Source organism: Rattus rattus, chromosome 1 (genome assembly GCF_011064425.1).
Source record: "Rattus rattus isolate New Zealand chromosome 1, Rrattus_CSIRO_v1, whole genome shotgun sequence".
NCBI lineage: Eukaryota > Metazoa > Chordata > Mammalia > Rodentia > Muridae > Rattus > Rattus rattus.
In genome coordinates this window covers 144,681,218-144,702,291 of record NC_046154.1, presented here as the reverse complement: position 1 = coordinate 144,702,291, position 21,074 = coordinate 144,681,218, and the positions used below count along the sequence as shown (strand labels likewise).

Sequence of the window (21,074 nt, the reverse complement as noted above, 5' to 3'; positions counted from 1 at the left end):
CTCAGGACCAGGCTGCTCTCCACTACAAAGCTGTGCCACATACGTGTTGATGACTTTGTCTATCAGGAGTGCTTTAGTATTACATTTGAGGAAAACCGTCCTCAACACTCAGTTGTCTATGGGCTGTTTCCATAACCACACTTGTCTAATCCTCATTTCTACTCTAGCTCCAAGCGGCTCCGATCATGGGCACTACAGACCTCTGGCTTAGATGCAAGTGTAACCTCCATAGCCTGTGTCCTGTGTCCACTCACTTTGGAAACCCTTTCTTGGCTTCTGGAACACCCTACCTTTCTTCCTATATCCTAGTTTTGAAATTTCATAATTTTTTTCTGACCTATTTCTAAACACTGGAATTTTTCAAAGACAGTTATGTAATTATATTTTAGGTAGTTTCATCCATTTGACTTAAAATGCCATCTCTGTCCTAATTTTTATATTTCCAGTTTAAAGCTCTGTAAGATTCAGATTATTCTGTGTGTGTGTGTTTATAGCTTGATCAGCAATGATTCATTCACCCTGGATAAAGCACCTATGCTCACCACAGTGCCCAGTGTATGTGCTCTCACCCTTCAGGGTGAACAACCCCTACAGGACTCCCTTTACTCCTAGTTTGTAAACCTTACTGTAATTCTTCAGAGCACTTTCTGTTGTTCAGCTGACCCACATACTGTGTTTTGTCCTTTGTTTCTCCCTTTCTGTGTACACTTTGAACAATATCTTATGAGGTTTTTGTTTCTCTATCTAATATTGTATGGACTTTTCCATTATTAGCAATTTATGATATATATATATATATACTTTTATATAAATATATACATATAAAACTTGTTTCCCTTTCTACCGTATTTTTACTTTATCTGCTCTTAAAAATAAGATTCAATATTTTTAGCCTTTTTTTTTTTTTTTTTTTTAGTTCTTTTTTTTTCGAGCTGGGGACCCGAACCCAGGGCCTTTGCTTCCTAGGCAAGCGCTCTACCACTGAGCTAAATCCCCCAACCCCAGCCTTTTTTTTTTTTTAATCTGACTTTTTAAAGTTTGCTTTGACTTGATTCACAAATGGGAAATCTTTCCCTTTTTAAGGAAACCCTTGATGTTTTAACTCCTCTCCATTACGTTCTTTGTTCTTTTCCCTTACATTTATTTGCGCTTGCTTGTTTTCTGTTGTTTTTCTTTGCTTGCCTTCTATTTTATCTCACTCTGCTCTTCACAATTATGGGGGAAGCAGTGTGAGCACATGGGTGTGGGGCAAGCAATATATTTATATAAAATAATGTGTCAAATTTGATAACAGCCTTAAGTAAAAAGGGACAAATAACATACTGTTTAGTATTTGTTGGAACCAGTTTTTAAACCAGTTCAGGATGACAATCTAGTAATCATTTATCTCTACAATCTATTTCATAAAATTTACAGTCTTGTCTCCTTTAGAAAGGACACCCACAAATCTGTATATGATAATTTACAAGCCCCTTAGAATCCTGAATCCTTGGCTTGGAGTTGAATGAACAGCTCAGTGTCAAGAACCCTTGCTGCTTTTCCAAAGAATAGGTACTTGGGAGGTTGAGGCTTGACAGCAAGTCAAGGGTGAGCCTGGGCCCTGTGCTGAGGCTGTTTCACAAATGCTCCAAATAGAAATCCTGCATAAGTAGGTGTTCATTAACAGATGACACTGCCACCAGCACAGTCGCACATCCCTGAGATCCCAGTGCTTATCGACTTCACAACCAGCCTGGGCTACATGGCCTTGAACAAACAGTAAATGTTCAAATTCAAATAAGACATATCTAATAACAATAAAGATTAATTATTTTGAAGTATTTAAAAAGTAATAATTTAATAAGCTAAGAGATTTAGGAGCATTACTAATTTAGTGCATTACCATATTTCAATGTGAGAGATATTTCGAACAATAAGGCTGCAATTAGTACATCTTCTCTGAGCACTTTATTCCTTAAGTTCAGCCGAGCATGAGCTTCAGATAAAGAAACTCTTAAAGAAAAACAGGGTAGTAAAAATGTTGTTATACATATTTAAACAAGACAAACCAAGATATGACATGAGCTACACGTTAAAAGATCTCATGCTATTTTTTTTCTTTTAAGCTATTTCTTTCCCACAATCTTAAATAAATTGTCAGAAGAAGCAGAAACCCTGACTTACAAAAAGGGGAGGGGCTAATACTTAGCACTCCACATCCCCTGCTCCAAGTTCTGCTCCATTAAATACACAGAAGGTGAAACAAGCCTGACTGAACATCTCTTACGGACATATAAGATACATAGAGATAGATCCTTGGTTCCTCTGTCCACTCATCTGTCTAAAGTCCTCATGGAACCTTGCAATTCAAATTTCTTGATACATAAGGGAATTCTGTCCACAGCATCCTGAACTCATTACCTCATCCCCTTTGAACACACACTACCACTCACTACTCATCTCTTTAAACATGGAAACTTTTTTACCTGAGGTAGCTTTCAGCTTTCATCAGGCAGGTGTGAGGTTCTTAAGTGACTGTTGGACACTTGACATTCAGGGAACTGAAATTGAGTCTGTAGACTTGACTGACTGACTGACTTTGGCAATAATTTGTCTGTGTGTGTATACGTGTATAAAGGGAGGATAGGATACTGAGTGAGATAAACTCTACCTACAAAGTTTAAAATCTGGGCTGAAATTACTGTCCCTGTAAGTTTCCACCCACTGGTCTTGTTCTATCTGCGGGGACTGAGGTCAAAATGTGACACCTCTTCAAATGTTATTTTCACAGTTGGCTCAAGGCTTATTTTTTCCAATGTAAATATTCCTAGTATCTGTAATGGCAGGAGGACTAGTGGTGCGGCTCAAAGATTTAAGGCCCTGGATTCCAGCCTAAGCTACACACACATGCACATACACAATGTCATGAGACATAAACTTGCTACCAGGTTGGCAGTGAACTCACAGACATCCACCTACCTCTGCCTTCTGAATGCTGGGATTTGAGGTGCGTACCACCATATATGGTGAAACATAACTTTCCTTTCCTTAATAGTCTAGCTATTTTCCTTATGACCTGATTTGGTCAACCTTTAGAATAAAGTTCTAAAGTGCTGGGTGTTTCATTTCACTGTCAGAGTGGAGATAGGAGTTCTCATTTCCTTGCTGTTAATACATGTTCTATTAATACAACCTAAATCTCAAAATGATAAATCACTTTACATGTTTGTTCACATTAATCATGAACAGAATGAAATCTCACACCTTTCTCATTAGGTGGCGCCACTCTCTTCCCACAAGCCACACTTGTACCAGGAAGCTTGGGAACCTTGTTGGAGACTTTACATTTATTCTATTAACCTTTTGCTAGGTCAAGATCATAATTCAACTCTGTGAACGTCTCTCAATGTAACATATTTGATTATTGTAGCCCTAAAAAGAATCTTGAAAAATATGTGTGGAACCTTCATAATAGGAGAGAGGAATGAATATTCTGTAGAGGAGAATTAGGCTGTAGTAAGTGTTCTTTTCCTGGCTCATCCATAAACCCATATCCACTCTCAGGATTGTCCATGTAAGATACAAAGGTAGAGTTACATTAAAATTAAAGTACAGAGTATCTTACCACAGACGAAATGCAACCTGAGATAGTGGAACTTTCAAATCTGATGCAGTGTAGTTTTGTCTGAGTATTATAAATATGACTTGACTTTATTACATAACTCTGAGTAGTACTTAGAAATTTTCATTAAGGAGTTGATTTTTACCCTGGCTTGTCTTCTCCATTTTCAGTTTTATTTAATCATATACTTGAGGAAAGTATTTCAACATATATATCCCTGTAGACCCATACTAGGAGCTTTCTACACACTTATTTGTTTATCGAATTTTTTACTCATTATCTTAAGAATTTGAGATTATATTTTACTATATCAAATGGCTGTAAGTGAGGGACTATAAACTATGACAGAGCCATACCATAATATCACATAACACAACACAGTGACACTGTGATATGGCTATTAAAGTAGATAATTCTCTGCTCTGTGTGTATAATTCCATTTGGGAAAACAGAATATTATCAATATAAAATATATTTGTTTGCTTATGTATATGTTTAACATACTGACTTAAATAAATATAACATTCAAAGCTAGAGACATGCCTCAGAGGTTAAGAGCACTGACTGCTTTTACAGAGAGGTCCTCAGTTCAGGTCCCAACAACCACATGGCATACATGAAGGCAAAACACTGTATATATAACTAATAAATGTCATACATATATATACACATATCACTTAAAAGATGGTCCAGTAAGAATTGGTAAAGGGCTTGTTTCACAAGCACCAGGACCTAAGCTCAGTCCCCGGCACCCACATGAAAAAGTGGGGTACAGCTGTGAGAGCCTGCAGTGCCGGTGCTAAAGAAGGCAGAAAGGAGTATCCCTGGGGTTGCTCAGCAGCCAGTCTAGTCCAGTAAGTGAGCTCCAAGTTCAGATAAGATGGAGAGTCATTGAAGAAGTCACCTGATAGCAACTATCGGCTTCTTGCCCCTCACACATATGCATATTTATACTTCCACAGATATGTACACATATACTTGCAAAAGCCAACATATACACACAAATGTATATACACGTTTATATATCTAGGGAGATAGGGCAGTGGATAAAGTGCTTGCTGTACAAACACAAAAACCCGTGTTCGATTCCCAGAACAGTGTGAAAAGCTGAGTCTGGTGGTATATGACTTAATCCCAAACAGCGGGACTCAGAGACAGGCAGGTCCCAGGGGATCCCTGGCCAGGCACCTTAGTCTCCTCGGTGAGCTACAGGCCAGGGAAAGACCCTGTCTCAAAAGCAAGGTGGTTGGTTTATCAGGAGTGACAGCTGAGGCAGATCCCTGGCTCCTACATGCCTGGGTACCCCCTCCCCCAACACACACACACATGAAACAATGTATATGTAAATATGATGATACCTATTTGGTGTTACTTTTTATTTGCGATCAGGCACAGGCTGGCTAATCTTAAGCTTACTCTGAGTCATGATGATCTTGAACTTCTGATACTCCTGCCTCTAATCTCTTTGTTTTGAGACCAGGTTTCTCTCTGTAGCCCTGGCTGTCCTGGAACTCACTCTGTAGCCCTGGCTGTCCTGGAACTCACTCTGTAGACCAGGCTGGCCGGGAACTCAGACCTTGGCCTGCTCTGCCTCCTGAGCATCAGTGTGCACCACCCCCACCTGCTGCCCCCACCCACTTATGTAAGACTGGGGATTGAACTGACAAACTTGTGCATGCTCAGCAAATACTCTATGAACCGAGCTGCATCTTCAACCTGTGCTGATATCTGAGTTGATAATTTCTGGATGTAACATTAAAATTGTTAACAGTGTGATTACCTCTGGGGACATGGGCAGGAATACACAGTGTTAGGAAGATGCATTAATCATTTTAGATTCTGTGATGTCCATAATTTCTTTTATAACATGAACTATTCATTATTTATTTCTCAAAAGAATAACAATGCATTTATTAATGCGTTTTGAAGTATAAGGAATAGGGCTGGGAATATGTCTTACTGGTAGAGTGCTTGCCTTGCACACAAAAGTCTTGTGTTCAATTCTTGACACTATACTATATACATAAGTGAAAAGAAATTCAAGGATCAATGCAGTATCTCTATTGGGAGGAAGAGTAGAGGAGTTCAAAGGGAGGGAATGGAGGTGGATTGGATCTAAACACAGTGTATGCACAATGAAGATTAAATAAATTACTTAATAGGAAAGTTTCTTTAGGCCCAACTACAACATACTTGGAACCCAAACAGCCACCTTAAAAAGCAATCATTTGCATTAAAATCTGTGTACTTTTCTAAGGCCTGTCTCATACGGAAGATCTGATAAAAATAATTTAGGGAAAAGAATTCTTAGTGGTCTGAATAACTTAAATATATAACAAAGGGGTCATTAAGTCACCTCAAACTTTTCTGAAATAAAGTAAATAATCAACCAACCAACTATAAATCAAACAAAATTTAAACAATTTTAAACAAAATTTAAAACAAAATTAAAAATTTTAAACAATTTAAACAAAATTTAAACAATTTTAAACAAAATTTAAAACAAATATTAAGAACAAGTTAATTAAACTCAATTTTGACCTTATAGTCCTGAGTTGAATACCTACAAATATTTTAATGCATTTGCTGACAGCTTTGATCCATGTATAGAATCTGTTCTGATTCTGCGACTCGCTAGATAATAGCCATGAATCATTCTTTCTGCCTCCAAACTGAATTCCACATTCAAATTCTTTGCAAACGCCAGTAGCTATGTTAAAAATAAAAAAAAAATTTTAGGAGATTTAATTTTATTATGGAGTCATTATAATTCCAAAGTGTGCTGGCATCTGATTTTTAAAAGTTTCCATATTTTTTACATCAAACTTAAGTAAATACCTGGGTCATTTCCAAGTCACTGAGCCTTTTAAGTCATTGCCTCTGCTTGTAACAAGTATGAGAGTTTGCCAGAGTAGCCTCTCTCACTGTGCACAAGTGTGCTGTGCACCAGAACTGAACTACGGCTGATTTTGTGCTTCAACGGGGGAAACTCTCACATCTCCCAGAAGCTCACTTCTCTCTGTCTTTGGTTTTTCAAGACAGGGTTTCCTATGTAGTCCTAGTTGTCCTGGAACATGCTCTGTAGAACAGGCTGTCCTTGAATTCACAGAGATCAGCCTGTCTCTGCCTCCCCAGTGCTGGGATTAAAGGTGTGCACCACCACCACCACCTGGCATATTTTTTTAATGCCCAACTAAATTCTTATCTCTTCCTTAAAGATTTCTGAATTCCATAAATATTTAGGAACAGCAATACTAAGCATTAAGTTGCCCTAAATGTTTTATGTGTCTTGTTTTTATCTCAAATAACAGACTAGTGTAAAGAAAATTGAAGTCATAAAATGTGAAAACTAAACTCACATGGCATAGCTTCATTTTCTATACAAATAGTCTTTTTTAATATATTGATCTTTTTAAAGCTATGGGTATTTAGGTAATAACAGAAATAATAAACTTAACATTTGGATATGAAAATTTCCCTATGGGCTGGAGAGATGACTCAGTGGTTAAGAGCACTGATTGCTTTTCCAGAGATCCTGAGTTCAATTTCCAGCAACCACATGGTGGCTCAGAACCATTTGCAATGGGATCCCATGCCCTCTTCTGGTGTGTCTGAAGACAGCTACAGTGTACTTATATATAATAAATAAATCTTTTTTAAAAGTTTTCTTACATAGCTGTTGTTTTTTCTATACAATGTACTTAAAATATGAGAAATCTGTAAGCAATCTTGTGTAACAGAATAGGAACTGAGCATGGTAGCAAATGCCTGTAATGTTAGCACCTCTAAGAAGTAGAAGGATCAAGGTTATCCTTGACTACCATAGTGAGTTCCAAGCCAGCCTGAGCTACATGAAACCTTGTCTCAAACAACCCCCCCAAAATAAAAACAAACAAAAAAATCAACTAGATAATTCTAGAAGAAGAAAAGAATGCCAACATAAACTCTATTAAATTAAGCAATGGGCTGGTGAGGTGACTCAGTGAGTGAAGATGTTTGTTACCAAGCCTGACAGCCTGAGTTTGGTCCCCATAAGCCACAGAAGGAGGGAACTGCCTTCTACAAGGTTTTTTTATGGTATACACTTGGGCCCACATACATGCAAAATACATGCATGCATGTGTGCACATACACACCACATAAATAAATATAAAGATAATAAATAATTAAGGAACAAGTAGACATCCTGAGTAAGCATTTTGTCTAACTTTACCTTCTCAAAATCTTCAGTTGTAAACTGTTTAGAAGCTAAATAAGGCGGCCCCTCAGGATCCACCGCTTTCTTTAAAGTGTGTTGCACGGTAGGGAGAAGTGGGTGGCACGGAGAAGACTCCTTGCAGTTAACCAGCAATCCAAACGCCTCTGCAAGGTTGGCTGGAATCAAACTGCAATCCTGTGTCAAACACAAAGGCAGGGGAACAGCTAATTGGAAATAGTTAAATACAAATTGATCACTATATTATTTAACTATCTAGTGATTATTTCAATATTAACTACAGTTTAAAGTAATTTCTGGGAAGAAATGTCAAACTTGTGGAAAGCAACTTTTTAAGAAAGTTCTTATTGAGTATTTATTATGTATTATTTACTAAAGCCTTCTAGGACTCAGGAGATGCGTCAGTCGGTAAAGTATGAGGAGGAGGCTGGATTCTGTCTTCCAGAGCCCAAACAGAAAGGCTTGGTGCCACAACAGGTGCCTGTAACCTCAGTGGTGGGGAGGTGGGGACAGAAAGATCCCTTGAGCTTGCTGGCTAGACAGTCTAGCTAAATTAGTGAGTTTCAGAGAGGGATTGTCTTAGAGACCAAGGTGGGCTGCAATTGAGGAAGACATCCACATCGACCTTGAGAACACAGACACACAGGACTTCTTAACTTTCAAACAGAAATTTCTATTTACTAGACAATTTGCATAACATCAACAACTGGATCATTATTCAGTAAAGCCTGAACACACCAATGCAAAAACATATAAGGTGTTACTGGGTATAGCACTCGGCATGCTGGCCCGTTGGAGGCCAGTCTGGGCTCTATATGAGCTACACCACCGCCTTGGTTACATGGTGAAGCCTTACCTAACGAGTGAGGAAGGCATAAGAAGGAAGAGGCTGGAAGTGGAGAGGAGTGTGAGAACAGACTAACAGTTCTCTGAGAAAGCTTTTTTTTTTTTTGAGACAGGGTTTCATGTAGCCCAGGATGGCCTCAAACTCACAGCATAGCCGAGAACAACCTTGAATTCTAATCCTTCCATGTCTGAAGCACTAGGATTACAGGGGGCCTCCTAAACAATGTTCTAGCAGTAAAATAGTCAGAGCCCTTACCATCTGACCAATCAGAGTACTGGCTTTCTGTACATTTCTCCTTGAAGATGAATCCATATCAACAAAAGACCAAAAACTGCATTGAATGGGAAAAGTCATTTGCTGATCGAAATCGTCCCCAAACTTCTTTCCTGGGATGAACACTGTGACGCTTCTGCTCTCCAAAGCTGCATCACAAGACGTGATCCATGTTAAGGACGTAGATGCTATACATCACAACAGCTTTTATTGCCAATCTGTCAAGATCTTGTTATTCTAGTAGATATCTTATAAGTCTACAAATTAATAACAAATATCATATGAAATTCTACTAAATCAGAGAGTGAAGACAAATAAATTTGATTGTTTTACAAGGTTCTCCTAAAGTCAGAGCAACTACAATAAGAAGACCGAGGTAAGACAGATACCTGAATGTCTGTGTCTGTGCTGTCTGAGGACCGCCGGTCCAGAGCACAGCCGGAGCTGTGGGTGGACATCTGAGTGGAGCAGGCAGAGGACTAGTACACTCACAAAGCCTGGGTTTTTACTAACCAGGCTGGCTTCAAACTCACCATATAGCAGCTGAGGGTAATCTGAACTTTCTGCCCCTCCCTCCTGCTCCTCCCAAGTGCTGGGATTATAGTTTGTACCACCGTGCATGGTGCATGTGGTCATGGAATAGACCCCAGGGATTGTAGTTTGTACCACCGTGCATGGTGCATGTGGTCATGGAATAGACCCCAGGGATTGTAGTTTGTACCACCGTGCATGGTGCATGTGGTCATGGAATAGACCCCAGGGATTGTAGTTTGTAGCACCGTGCATGGTGCATGTGGTCATGGAATAGACCCCAGGGATTGTAGTTTGTAGCACCGTGCATGGTGCATGTGGTCATGGAATAGACCCCAGGGATTGTAGTTTGTAGCACCGTGCATGGTGCATGTGGTCATGGAATAGACCCCAGGGATTATAGTTTGTACCACCGTGCATGGTGCATGTGGTCATGGAATAGACCCCAGGGATTATAGTTTGTACCACCGTGCATGGTGCATGTGGTCATGGAATAGACCCCAGGGATTGTAGTTTGTACCACCGTGCATGGTGCATGTGGTCATGGAATAGACCCCAGGGATTGTAGTTTGTACCACCGTGCATGGTGCATGTGGTCATGGAATAGACCCCAGGCCTTTGTGCACACTAGGCACACACTATCAACTGAGCCACGTCCCCCACTCAGGAATGCCCCTTATGTGCTTTAAAAAAAAAGTGATAGAAAGCAGTCCATTCATGAGGGAATGTGAGAGGACAAAGACTGAGGAAGAAGGTATTTCAATTCAGCATGTTCAAAACCAAAGCAGTCTAAGCCGCCACCCACCTAAACCCCACACAAACAGAAAGGACTGTCCTCACGTGCTTATTTTCCCTTCAGTCTACTGATACACTTATTCTTAGGAGTCTGCTCCTAAGTGGATTCAGACTGAGCTTTTGATTCATGTAACAGTGTTTTGTATTCACAGGTTAGACTTCTGTCACTATGAAAAACTGCCTTATATAACGACTTCCGGAGAAGGTTCCTCAGACTGTGGTAGTAAAGGTTTAGTCCATCACAGTGGGGAGCAGAGCAGCTCACATCACCACGGAGGTAAAGAAATGGAGAAATGTTCTGCTCTTTACCTCCAGTAAAGGTGCCCCCTCCATGCAGGGTGGATCTTCCTTAATGTATTCTCTCTGGAATGACTTCCAGACATACTCAGAAGTGTGCTTTATTAATCTCTTACATGTGTCTCAGCCCATCAAGGTGTAGAGTGATGATTAACTATCGAATTACACTTTCCTTTCCCTGGACTGTAAATCCTTAACCTCATGGAGACAGCCCAAGCAGTTTTCACAGTGACTGCACTATTGCTACTCCCTCTCACAATACACAAGAGTTCACAGGTTCCACATTCTCAATAGTTTTTCTTGTCAATTCTTTAGGCAGGACTACTTAGTGGAGCCCAATGGAAATAAAAAATCTAGTATGCTGTTAAAAATGCAGGAAATTCGGTCCCCAGCTCCGAAAAAAAAGAAAAGAAAAAAAAATGCTGGAAAAATACTTCTATTAAAAGTACTAGGGGTTGGGGATTTAGCTCAGTGGTAGAGCGCTTGCCTAGGAAGGGCAAGGCCTTGGGTTCGGTCCCCAGCTCCGAAAAAAAGAACCCAAAAAAAAAAAAGTACTAGTATGCACAACTTTACCTTTAAATGTATTATATGTAAGCTTATATTTATACTTTTTCTCTTTTTTTAATACGTTTACTTTACTTTATGTGCATTGGTGTGAGTGTCAGATATCCTGGAACTGAAGTTACGGACAGTTGTGAGTTGCCATGTGGGTGCTGGTAACTGAACTCGGGTCTTCTGGAAGAGCAGCCGGTGTTCTTAACTCTGGAGCCATTGTTCCAGCCCCTATACTTTGTTTTCTGAGAACATCACAAGTAAGATGTGATAGGAGCAATGTAGAAAAACCATACCCCTTATGCATTACAGTTGGTGTCCTCTCCTGAAACAGTTCAGTGGTCAAACAAAAAGTGGTCCTGCAGTTCCACTATTAGATATACTCAAAGGAGCGAAGTCTAGGACTCAAATAAGTCTTTGTACACTAGTAGTGTGGTGTCTTGAGTGAGAATGGTCCCCATAGGCTCAGGTGTTTGAATACTCGGTCCCAAGTTGGCAGAACTGTTTGAGAACGATTAAGGGGTATGACCATGTTGGAGAAGGCGATTCACCAATGGCAAGCTTTAAGGTTTCAAAAGCCCACACCATTCCCAGTTAGCCTCTCCTCCTGGTGCTTGTGGATCAGATGTGAGCTCTCAGCTACTGCTCCAGTACCATGCCCGTCTGCTGCCATGCTCCCTGCCATTGATGGTCATAAACCTCTGGGACCATAAGCCCCAAATTAAATTATTTCTTTCATAATTTGCCTTGGTCATGGTGTTTTTCACAGCATTAAAAAGCAAACACTCATAGAAGATTATTCCCTATTAGCAAGATGTGGAAACAAGGTATCTGTCAGTGTAATAGAATATTTGTCAGCATTCAAATGAATGAATTCTATTCATAGACAAATTCATAAAGACAGAAAAAGGAATAAAATATTACCAGGAACTAATGTCAGGGAGGAATAGGGAATTAGCATTTAATGGGTATAGAGTTTATGTTGCGTGTAAATATAAAAACATGCTTCCTTCTTTGCCTGAGTCTGGGGGCCCTCTCCAGGCTTAGCTCCGAGATCAGCTGCAGCCGGTCCCACTTCTGATTTGTCCTTTCCTCCCAGTTTAGCTCCACCAGCAGGCAGCTACTGCCTTTCCTGGCTTAGCTCAGGATCAATCTCAACCAACCCCCCACCTGGAAAGCCTGGAGCTGCCGTCCACACTCCACCAGACCCCCCTCTTGACCTCTATCTCTGCCCACCTTTGCTCCGTGGAAGAAAACATTCAGACAGGTTTATTAATTTAAAACTTGTCAGCTCAATAGCTGATCGCAGAATCTCCTGTCCTGACCCTAGCTAGTCTATATCAGCCAGCCTTTGGCGACCTCCTTGATTAACCGCTGGTGGCGGAGGCCACCGGTTCTAATTTCCCCAAGAACTTACACGACTGCTGCTTTCTTCTCGTTCCAAAACCTGACCGAAAAGCCCTTTCCCATGTTCCTTCTTCCTCCTGAGACCCGGATGTCCCATTTTTATCCTTTCCCCAGCAATTGGCCTCCACCTTCTTTATTGACCAAGTCAAGAACCAATTAGGGAAACAGCACCTCCCCCTACAAGTTTATATTTGGAGTGTGTTGAGGTTTGGTCTTTTGTTATCAATTGTAATGCTAAGTGCAGGCCCCCAAGACCTGGTTGTCCCAAAGAGGAGAGAGTCTGCATGTATACATTGGCCCCAAGTTCTTTCTGATTAGTAAATAAAGAAGCCAACAGCTGGGCAGAAGAGACATAGGTGGAGTTTAGGTTTTGCAGGCTTGGGGATCAGAGAGGGATCAGGAGGGAGAAGAAGGTTCAAGAGGAGAAGGGGAAGCCACCATGGGATAGGAAAGCCATAAAAAAAAGTGGCCCTGAAGGCTGGCCAATTGGAGTTCAGAAACAGCCCAGATGAAACAGTAGATAGTAAGAGAGAATTCAGGGTTATCTATAGGAAAGGACTCTAACAGCATAGACGTTAGGTATCTATCTACCTAGCTCTCATGCTGCTTAAGGCTTATGGTAAATGTAAAGGCTGAGTGTTTTATCTGGAAACTAAATGATTTAAGATGGGAGAAATCCCAAGTCCATTGGGATTAAGTAACTTCTACAACAGGAGTAGTCAAACAATCCTGAAGTGTTCACAGTGATGGATGTACAAGACTATAAATGCACTTTGTCTTCGTCACTGTTTGCTGTGAAGTAACACCATGACTAAGGCAATTATGAAAAGAAGCATTTAATTAGGGGCTGCCTTATGATTTCAGAGGGAAAGTCTTACCATCATGGCAGAAGAGGTAGCCAAGAGCTTTACATCCTGATGCACAGGCAGAGAGCACAAGACTGGGGCTCACATTGACTTTTGAAATCTTTTTTTTTTTTCTTTCAGAGCTGGGGACCGAACCCAGGGCCTTGCACTTGCTAGGCAAGCAAGTGCTCTACCACTGAGCTAAATCTCCAACGCTGACTTTTGAAATCTTGATGCCTACTCCCAGTAACAATCTCCTCCAACAAGGCCACACCTCCTAATCCTTCCCAACAGTGCTCTAACTGAGAAGCAAGCACCCAAGTATATGAGGAGCCTATGGGGGTCATTTTTGTTTAATCCACCATACACTTAATGCCACAAAATTATACAAATGAAATTGCAACTTCTGAATGTATATTTTAGTATTTTTAAAAAATTACATTTATTTATTATTTGTTTTTTACTTTTTAAATTTTTTTAAGATTTATTTATTTATTATATATGAGTACACTGTAGCTGTCTTCAGACACACCAGAAGAGGGCATCGGATCCCATTACAGATGGTTGGGAGCCACCATGTGGTTGCTGGGATTTGAACTCAGGACCTCTAGAAGAGCAGTCAGTGCTCTTAACTGCTGAGCCATCTCTCTAGTCCTCTTTATTTATTTTTTTAAGTGTTTGTGTATGTGGACACATTTGTGTGTAAGTCACAGGTGTGTGTGTGTGTGTGTGTGTGTGTGTGTGTGTGTGTGTGTGTGTGTGTGTGCGTAAGAGAGAGGGGGCGGAATACTTGAGGAAGTCAGTTCCTTCTTTATACCATGTGGGTCCTAGGTATCTAACTCAGGTCATAGGGCTGGCTGCAAGCATCTTTACCACTGAGCTATCTCACCTGTTGTTTTGCGTGTTTTTTGGAAAAGTCTTGCTATGTAGCTCAGGCTAGCTTCAGACTCACTATGTATCTTACACTGGCCTTAAAGTCATGACCCTTCTACCTTAGATTCCAGAGACCGAGATTTATAGATTTATGTTTTATGGACGGAACATACTGTTTTTTTTAGTTAAATGAAGGATGTTAGTCACAGATGGCTACACTGCTAAAGGATTTGTTTGTATGTTATGTCCTGAATAGGCAATTCCATAGAAGTAGGGAGCAAATTTGATCCAAAGGGAGTAGAGCCTCTTTCTCAGTTAGGGACAGTGACTGCAGTCATGGTAAGAAATGGTAAGGAATTGGACTTCAGTTGATCAACAATGAATGAGAAGTCACTGAAAATTAAAGTGAGAGTCAACTGTGTCATGAAGGCCACACAGATACATAAATGCTCAAAGAAAGTGACAGGCCACTGTTGATAACATGGATGTGTTTCCTCCAGTCTCACCGAACTTTGCCATGTGTGACTTCAAAGGAAAAGCTGTTTAAAAAATTCTCTTTTGTGAGTAGTGCTGGGGATGAACTCTATCAATTAAGTTATATCCCAGCCTAAAGTTATTAAAAACTGAAAGATGGGACCAGCAGGGTTTTACTCAATTCCTGGTCTCTTCTGGAGTTGGCACTCGTCTACTCTTACACTTGTGCTATCTCCTTGTGGTTTTTACTTCTATTCCCTGGTGACCACGATATTCACCAGTCATACATGGCAAGGTGCACTCTACCACTGAGCCCAAGACTTCTGTTGTTTTTTAAAGTATTGACTTACGGAAACTTCTATATTCTGACTATAACCCATATGTTTTAGTTACTGTTCTATTGCTGTAAAGGGACACCACAACGAAGGCAGCTCATAGAAGAAAGCATTTAATTGGGGTCTTGCTTACAGTTTCAGAAGGTTAGTCAATGATGGTGGCTGGGAGTATAGTGGCAGGCAGGCAGGCAAGCATGGTGTTGGAGCAGTAAACTTAGAGCTTACTGATCCCCAGGCAGGAGTCTGATAGTGTGTGTGACACTGGGCCTGATCTGGGCTTTTGAAACCTCAAAGTCCACCACAGCAACACATCTCCTCCAACAAACCTATACTTCCTAATCCTTCCTATATAATTTACCAACTAGGGACCAAGCATTCTAATGTATGGGCTTATGGGGGGGGGCAATCTCCTTCAAACCATCACATTCATACAGACACACAAATAAGTGATTGGAAAGGAACATAGAAAGCTGTTGAGTATATATGCATCTCTCTCTTTCTGCCTATGGACGCAAAGTGACCTGCTGCCTTGAACTGTCATCATTCTTTCCCTGACAGGATGGGCTGTTCCCTTTAGAACTGTGAGCCATCATAAACCTTTTCTTCTGTGTATTGCTTAAGTATTTTGTTGCAGCAACAAAACAAGTAACCAATACACCTTGCTATTTTGTAGAAGTCTGCAACCTAGCTGTTCTGTATACTGGCAACAAGTGTCAGACTCCAGCTAAACAAAGTCTCTCTTCCCTTGGTCTGGCAGTATTTGGTAAAACCTTCAAAGTTTCTAATGACCACAAGGACCAAGTGCACCCCTAGACACATACCTCTCTAGAGCTGATTTGCTCCTGTTCTGTATGAGGGACTTAGAAGTCTATAAACAGGAGTTGGCAAGGTGGCTTGGGTGCGTGTAACTGCCTATAAGCTATCAAGTGTCCCACCTGTGCCCTCTGATAGGCACATTTGCTTGTCAGGCTGGACTCGAGCCTGTCAGCCATTGTTGGCTGGTACTGTCCGTAACTAGGCATCTCTTTTTCTGCCTTCCAGAAAACCCACAGAATTATTCACAGCGAAGGCCTATCTATCTCGGCATGCTATGCTGGTCCACTATTCAAAATTAATCAGTGTGGAGCTGGGGGGATGCCTAAGTGGTTCAGAACCCTGGCTGCTCTTGCAGAACTGGATTTGGTTCCCAGAACTAACATGATAGCGCACAACTACCTGCAAATCCAGTTCCATGGGATTCAACGCCCTCTTCTGGCTTCTGGGAGCACCAGGCCCAAGTGGTAAATAGACATACATACAAATAAAACATGAATACTCATGAAATAGCAAAGACTCAAAGCAAAATCAATGTACGCTATGAAAATCACATAATCAAATTAATAGATATAAGAAAAAAGTTCTCACAAAATCCTATACTGATTCATAATAAAACTGCTTGGCGGACTAGGAATAGAAGGAAATCTCTTCACCGTGGGCTTTAAGATTAAAACAACAACAACGACAACAACAACTGCACAGCTAGCATTTATTACAATTAATGCTGAGAAACCTGGAAATTTGGAACAACTGTTTTCCTCATAGTTCTAAGACCAATAACACAATGAGACAAAAAGGAACAAAATTGGCTTAAAATACAGTTATATATCAGAACCTAGAGTAAAGGCTAAAACAATGCACTTGCAAATTAAATTATTTTATTTCTAAAATTGGACTGAGAACTAACATTCAGTGTAATTCCATCTCCCGAGCCCCGGGCAGTACTATCTCAGCTGTTAAATGAGTCCTCAGCACTGGTGAAGCAGGAGGTTAAACAGGTGGAAAGATTGAGAAAGCATTGTTTACCTGACTGGAGCTGTTCCAGTTTATCCTTTTTGTGTGATGTTAGGTCTCCTATGAAGCAGACACCACCCTTAGCAAGCAAAGCACTGCCAGCTTGAATGCTTACTGCTCCAGTTCCATATTTATCTCTGGACACAGTAGGAAAAACTTCAGTACAGACAGGATGACGTATGCCACGGGACACAAGGTTCATGCTAAAATTCAAAAGTCTAGGGAAAATAAGTTATTCAGATATTTAATGATGACATCATTAATGTGAACGACATGTTTAAATTTAACTTGGCCAGTGTCTACCAAGCACTACATATACCTGGTGTTTTATTTGAAGAGCTTACAGCATAGACAGAGTTAGAGAAACAATTTACAATGGAATAATTCTAAAATATCTTCTTGAGAACACCACAGAGGGAATTATTATTTCCTTTTAGAAAGGAATCAGAGAAAGCCATGGGAAGGCAACGTTTAAATGGGATCACTGTCCTTGTTGTTGTGTTGGAGACAGGGTTTGCTTGTATAGTCCTGGCTGTCCTGGGACTCACAATGCAGACTTGCTGACACTGAGTTCTGTGCGCCTCTACCCCCTGAGTGCTGGGATCAAAGGCATGCACCGCCACCGCCTACTGGATCAACGTCCTCTTATGGATTACCTTTTCTCATGTATTTCAGATTTGTTTAATAGGTTTGTCAATGTCCTATCTTGACTATTCCTGCTGTTTCTGGATCATGACAACTCTTGCTACACCTTCCTTTTTGCTTTTAATATTGTTGTTAACTGCTTCAACTTCTTTAATTCTCAAATTCAAATTATAATAAAGAACTATTTCTTTAGTGTTGTGGTAAATCTGAGATACTGTCCAATCACTCATGTTTTGGGGGTTGGGCAAAGTACGTGGGTCCTGGTGGTGCCTACCTAACCAATGGTGGGATTCACAATATGACAGGAGATTTAGGAGTTAGTGGGTCACCATGGGCATTCCCTGAACAAACAGACTGTGTCCTCTGCCTCTTTCTGTCTGTCCCTCTGGTTCCTGTCTACCAAAGATGCACTGTTTTTCTCTGCCATGACATTCTGCCTCAGTATTGGCACTGGAACATGTAAATGATGGACTACAATTGTGAGCAAGAATAAAGCTTTGTCCTTTGAATTGTTTCTCTTGCTTACCATAGCAATGAAAACTTTCTAATGTAGCTATCTTTAAAATCCTTACCACAGAAATTATAACTTTCTGATGCAACCATCTATGATGATCAGATACAGACATGGAATGTAAAAGGGACCCAGGTAGTGTCCTTTAGATGTAGACAGGAAAATGCCAGAAAGTGTTGTCATGTATGCATCATCATAGGACTTAGACATTAGCCCCAGGGTATGTAACACAGAGGACACTGCAAAAACAACATTTATAGCCTGAAATGAGCAGTGGTCTTAGCTATAGATCATATTAAAATCATGTAGGGAGTTTTTGTTTTCTTTCAAAACAAATTCTAATGCCCATTTCCTCAACTACTTAAAACAGAATTTTTGGAGGTAGTATACAACTTTTTAAAAAGTATCTAATTTTTGAGACAAGGTCTTACTAGGTTGCCTTGCCTGATTTCAAGACTGAATAATCAGGACTGTGTATGATCCGCCTTAAGTATAGACAAAAATGTACAACAGAAAATAACATTCAAATAGATTTACAGTCTAGTTTAATTTTAAACTTGGTACAAAGAAACAATGAAATCTTATAACAGATGATGTGGAAACTACATAGGAGAAGCATCAACTTTCACTACACAATACCACATACAGACACTAAACTAGAGGGCCAGGTGGACAGTTAACCCCTCAGGATAAGGACACTTGCCCAGCAACGGGTTCAATCCTGGAACACACTTTAAGGTACAAAGAGATAATTAACACCACCAAATTGCCCTCTGACTCCTATGTGCACTCTGCGGCATGTGCACTCTGTGGCATGTGCACTCCCCCACAACATGGACACACACAGGAAAAAGCATTAAACTGAATACAGAGAAAAGACTCAACGAAATATATTTCTAGGAAGAAAACAGAATTTTCATGACTTTCAGGTAGGCAAAAAATTCTTAACTGGAACCCAGAAAACATGAAACATAAGAGAAAATGAAAAATTGGAAACAGAAATCCTCTAAATTGAGGTGTCTGCCCATCACAGACACATTTCAAAAAACTCATAAAAGCTTTCAGATTAGAAGGACGTGAAAGATCTGTATGACAAGAACTTCAAGTCTCTGAAAAAAAGAAACTGAGATCTCAGAAGATGGAAAAATCTCCCACGCTCAGGGATTGGCAGAATTAACATAGTAAAAATGGCCATCTTACCAAAAGCACTCTACAAATGCCAACTCAATACTTCACAGAGATAAAAAGAGCAATTCTCAAATTCATCTGGAATAACAAAAAACCCAGGATAGCAAAACTATCCTCAAAATAAGAGAACTTCTAGGAAATCACCATCCCTGACCTCAAGCTCTATTACAGAACAAGAGCGATAAAAACTGCATGGTATTGGTACAGAGACAGGCAGGTAGATCAATGGAATACAATTGAAGACCCAGAAATGAACCCACACACCTATGATCACCTGATCATTGACAAAGAAGCCAAAATCATCCAGTGGAGAAAAAGACAGTATTTTCAACAAATGGTGCTGGCTTAAGTGGAAGTCAGCATGTAGAAGATTGCAAATTGATCCACTCTTATCTCCTTGTACAAAGCTCAAGTCCAAATGGATCAAGGACCTCCACATTAAACCAGATACACTCAAACTAATAGAAGAAAGAGTGGCGAAGAGTCTTGAACACATGGGCACTGGGGAAATTTTCCTGAACAAAACACCAATGGCATTTGCTCTAAGATCACTTATCAATGAGTGCATACCATGTATGTCTTTCTGTGATTGGGTTAGCTTACTCAGGATGATATTTTCTAGTTCATTCCATTTGCCTGTGAATTTCATGAAGTCATTGTTTTTGATAGCTGAGTAGTACTCCATTGTGTAGATGTACCACATTTTTCTTAATCCACTCCTCTGTTGAAGGGCATCTGGGTTCTTTCCAGCTTCTGGCTATTATAAATAAAGCTTCTATGAACATAGTGGAGCACGTGTCTTTGTTGTATGATGGAGCATCTTTTGGGTATATACCCAAGAGAGGTATAGCTGGGTCATCAGGTAGTGGAATGTCCAATTTTCTGAGGAACCTCCAGACTGATTTGCAGAGTGTTTGTACCAGTTTGCAACCCCACCAACAATGGAGGAGTGTTCCTCTTTCTCCACATCCTCGCCAGCATCTGCTGTCACCTGCGTTTTTGATCTTAGCCATTCTGACTGGTGTGAGGTGGAATCTCAGGGTTGCTTTGATTTGCATTTCCCTGTTGACTAAGGATGTTGAACATTTCTTTAGGTGCTTTTTGGCCATTTGATATTCCTCAGCTGAGAATGTTTTGTTTAGCTCTGTACTACATTTTTTTTTAATGGGGTTATTTGGCTCTCTGAAGTCTAACTTTTTGAGTTCTTTGTATATTTTGAATATCAGCCCTTGATCAGTTGAAGGATTGGTAAAGATCTTTCCCCAATCTGTTGGTTGCTGTTTTGTCCTAATGACAGTGTCTTTTATCTTACAGAAGCTTTGCAGTTTTATGAGGTACCATTTGTCGATTCTTGATCTTAGAGCAAATGCCATTGGTGTTTTGTTCAGGAAAATTTCCCCAGTGCCCATGTGTTCAAGACTCTTCGCCACTCTTTCTTCTATTAGTTTGAGTGTATCTGGTTTAATGTGGAGGTCCTTGATCCACTTGGACTTAAGCTTTGTACATGGTGATAAGAATGGATTGATTTGCATTCTTCTACATGCTGACCTTCAGTTGAACCAGCACCATTTTTTGAAAATGCTATCTTTCTTCCATTGGATGTTTTTACCTCCTTTGTCAAAGATCAAGTGACCATAGGTGTGTGGGTTCATTTCTGTGTCTTAAATTCTGTTCCACTGATCTATCTGTCTGTCTCTGTCCCAATACCATACAGTTTTTATAACTATTGCTCTGTAATACTGCTTGAAATCATGGATGGTGATTCCCCCAGAAGTTCTTTTATTGTTGAGTATAGTTTTTGCTATCCTGGGTTTTTTCTTATTCCAAATGAATTTGCAAATTGTTCTTTCTATA

At 40.2% G+C, this 21,074-nt stretch overlaps 1 protein-coding gene across 1 annotated transcript in view; it reads right to left on the bottom strand.

Moving 5' to 3' along the window:
- Positions 1-21,074, bottom strand: part of Mcmdc2 (minichromosome maintenance domain containing 2) — a 33,887-nt gene that overhangs the window by 509 nt on the left and 12,304 nt on the right. Inside the window, exons 9-13 of the mRNA XM_032906600.1 lie at positions 16,889-17,094; positions 8,920-9,086; positions 7,815-7,994; positions 6,169-6,311; positions 1,883-1,992 (exon numbers count right to left, since the gene is read on the bottom strand). Of these exons, the coding sequence (XP_032762491.1) occupies positions 1,883-1,992; positions 6,169-6,311; positions 7,815-7,994; positions 8,920-9,086; positions 16,889-17,094 (806 nt within the window). The remainder of the gene's footprint in view (positions 1-1,882; positions 1,993-6,168; positions 6,312-7,814; positions 7,995-8,919; positions 9,087-16,888; positions 17,095-21,074) is intronic.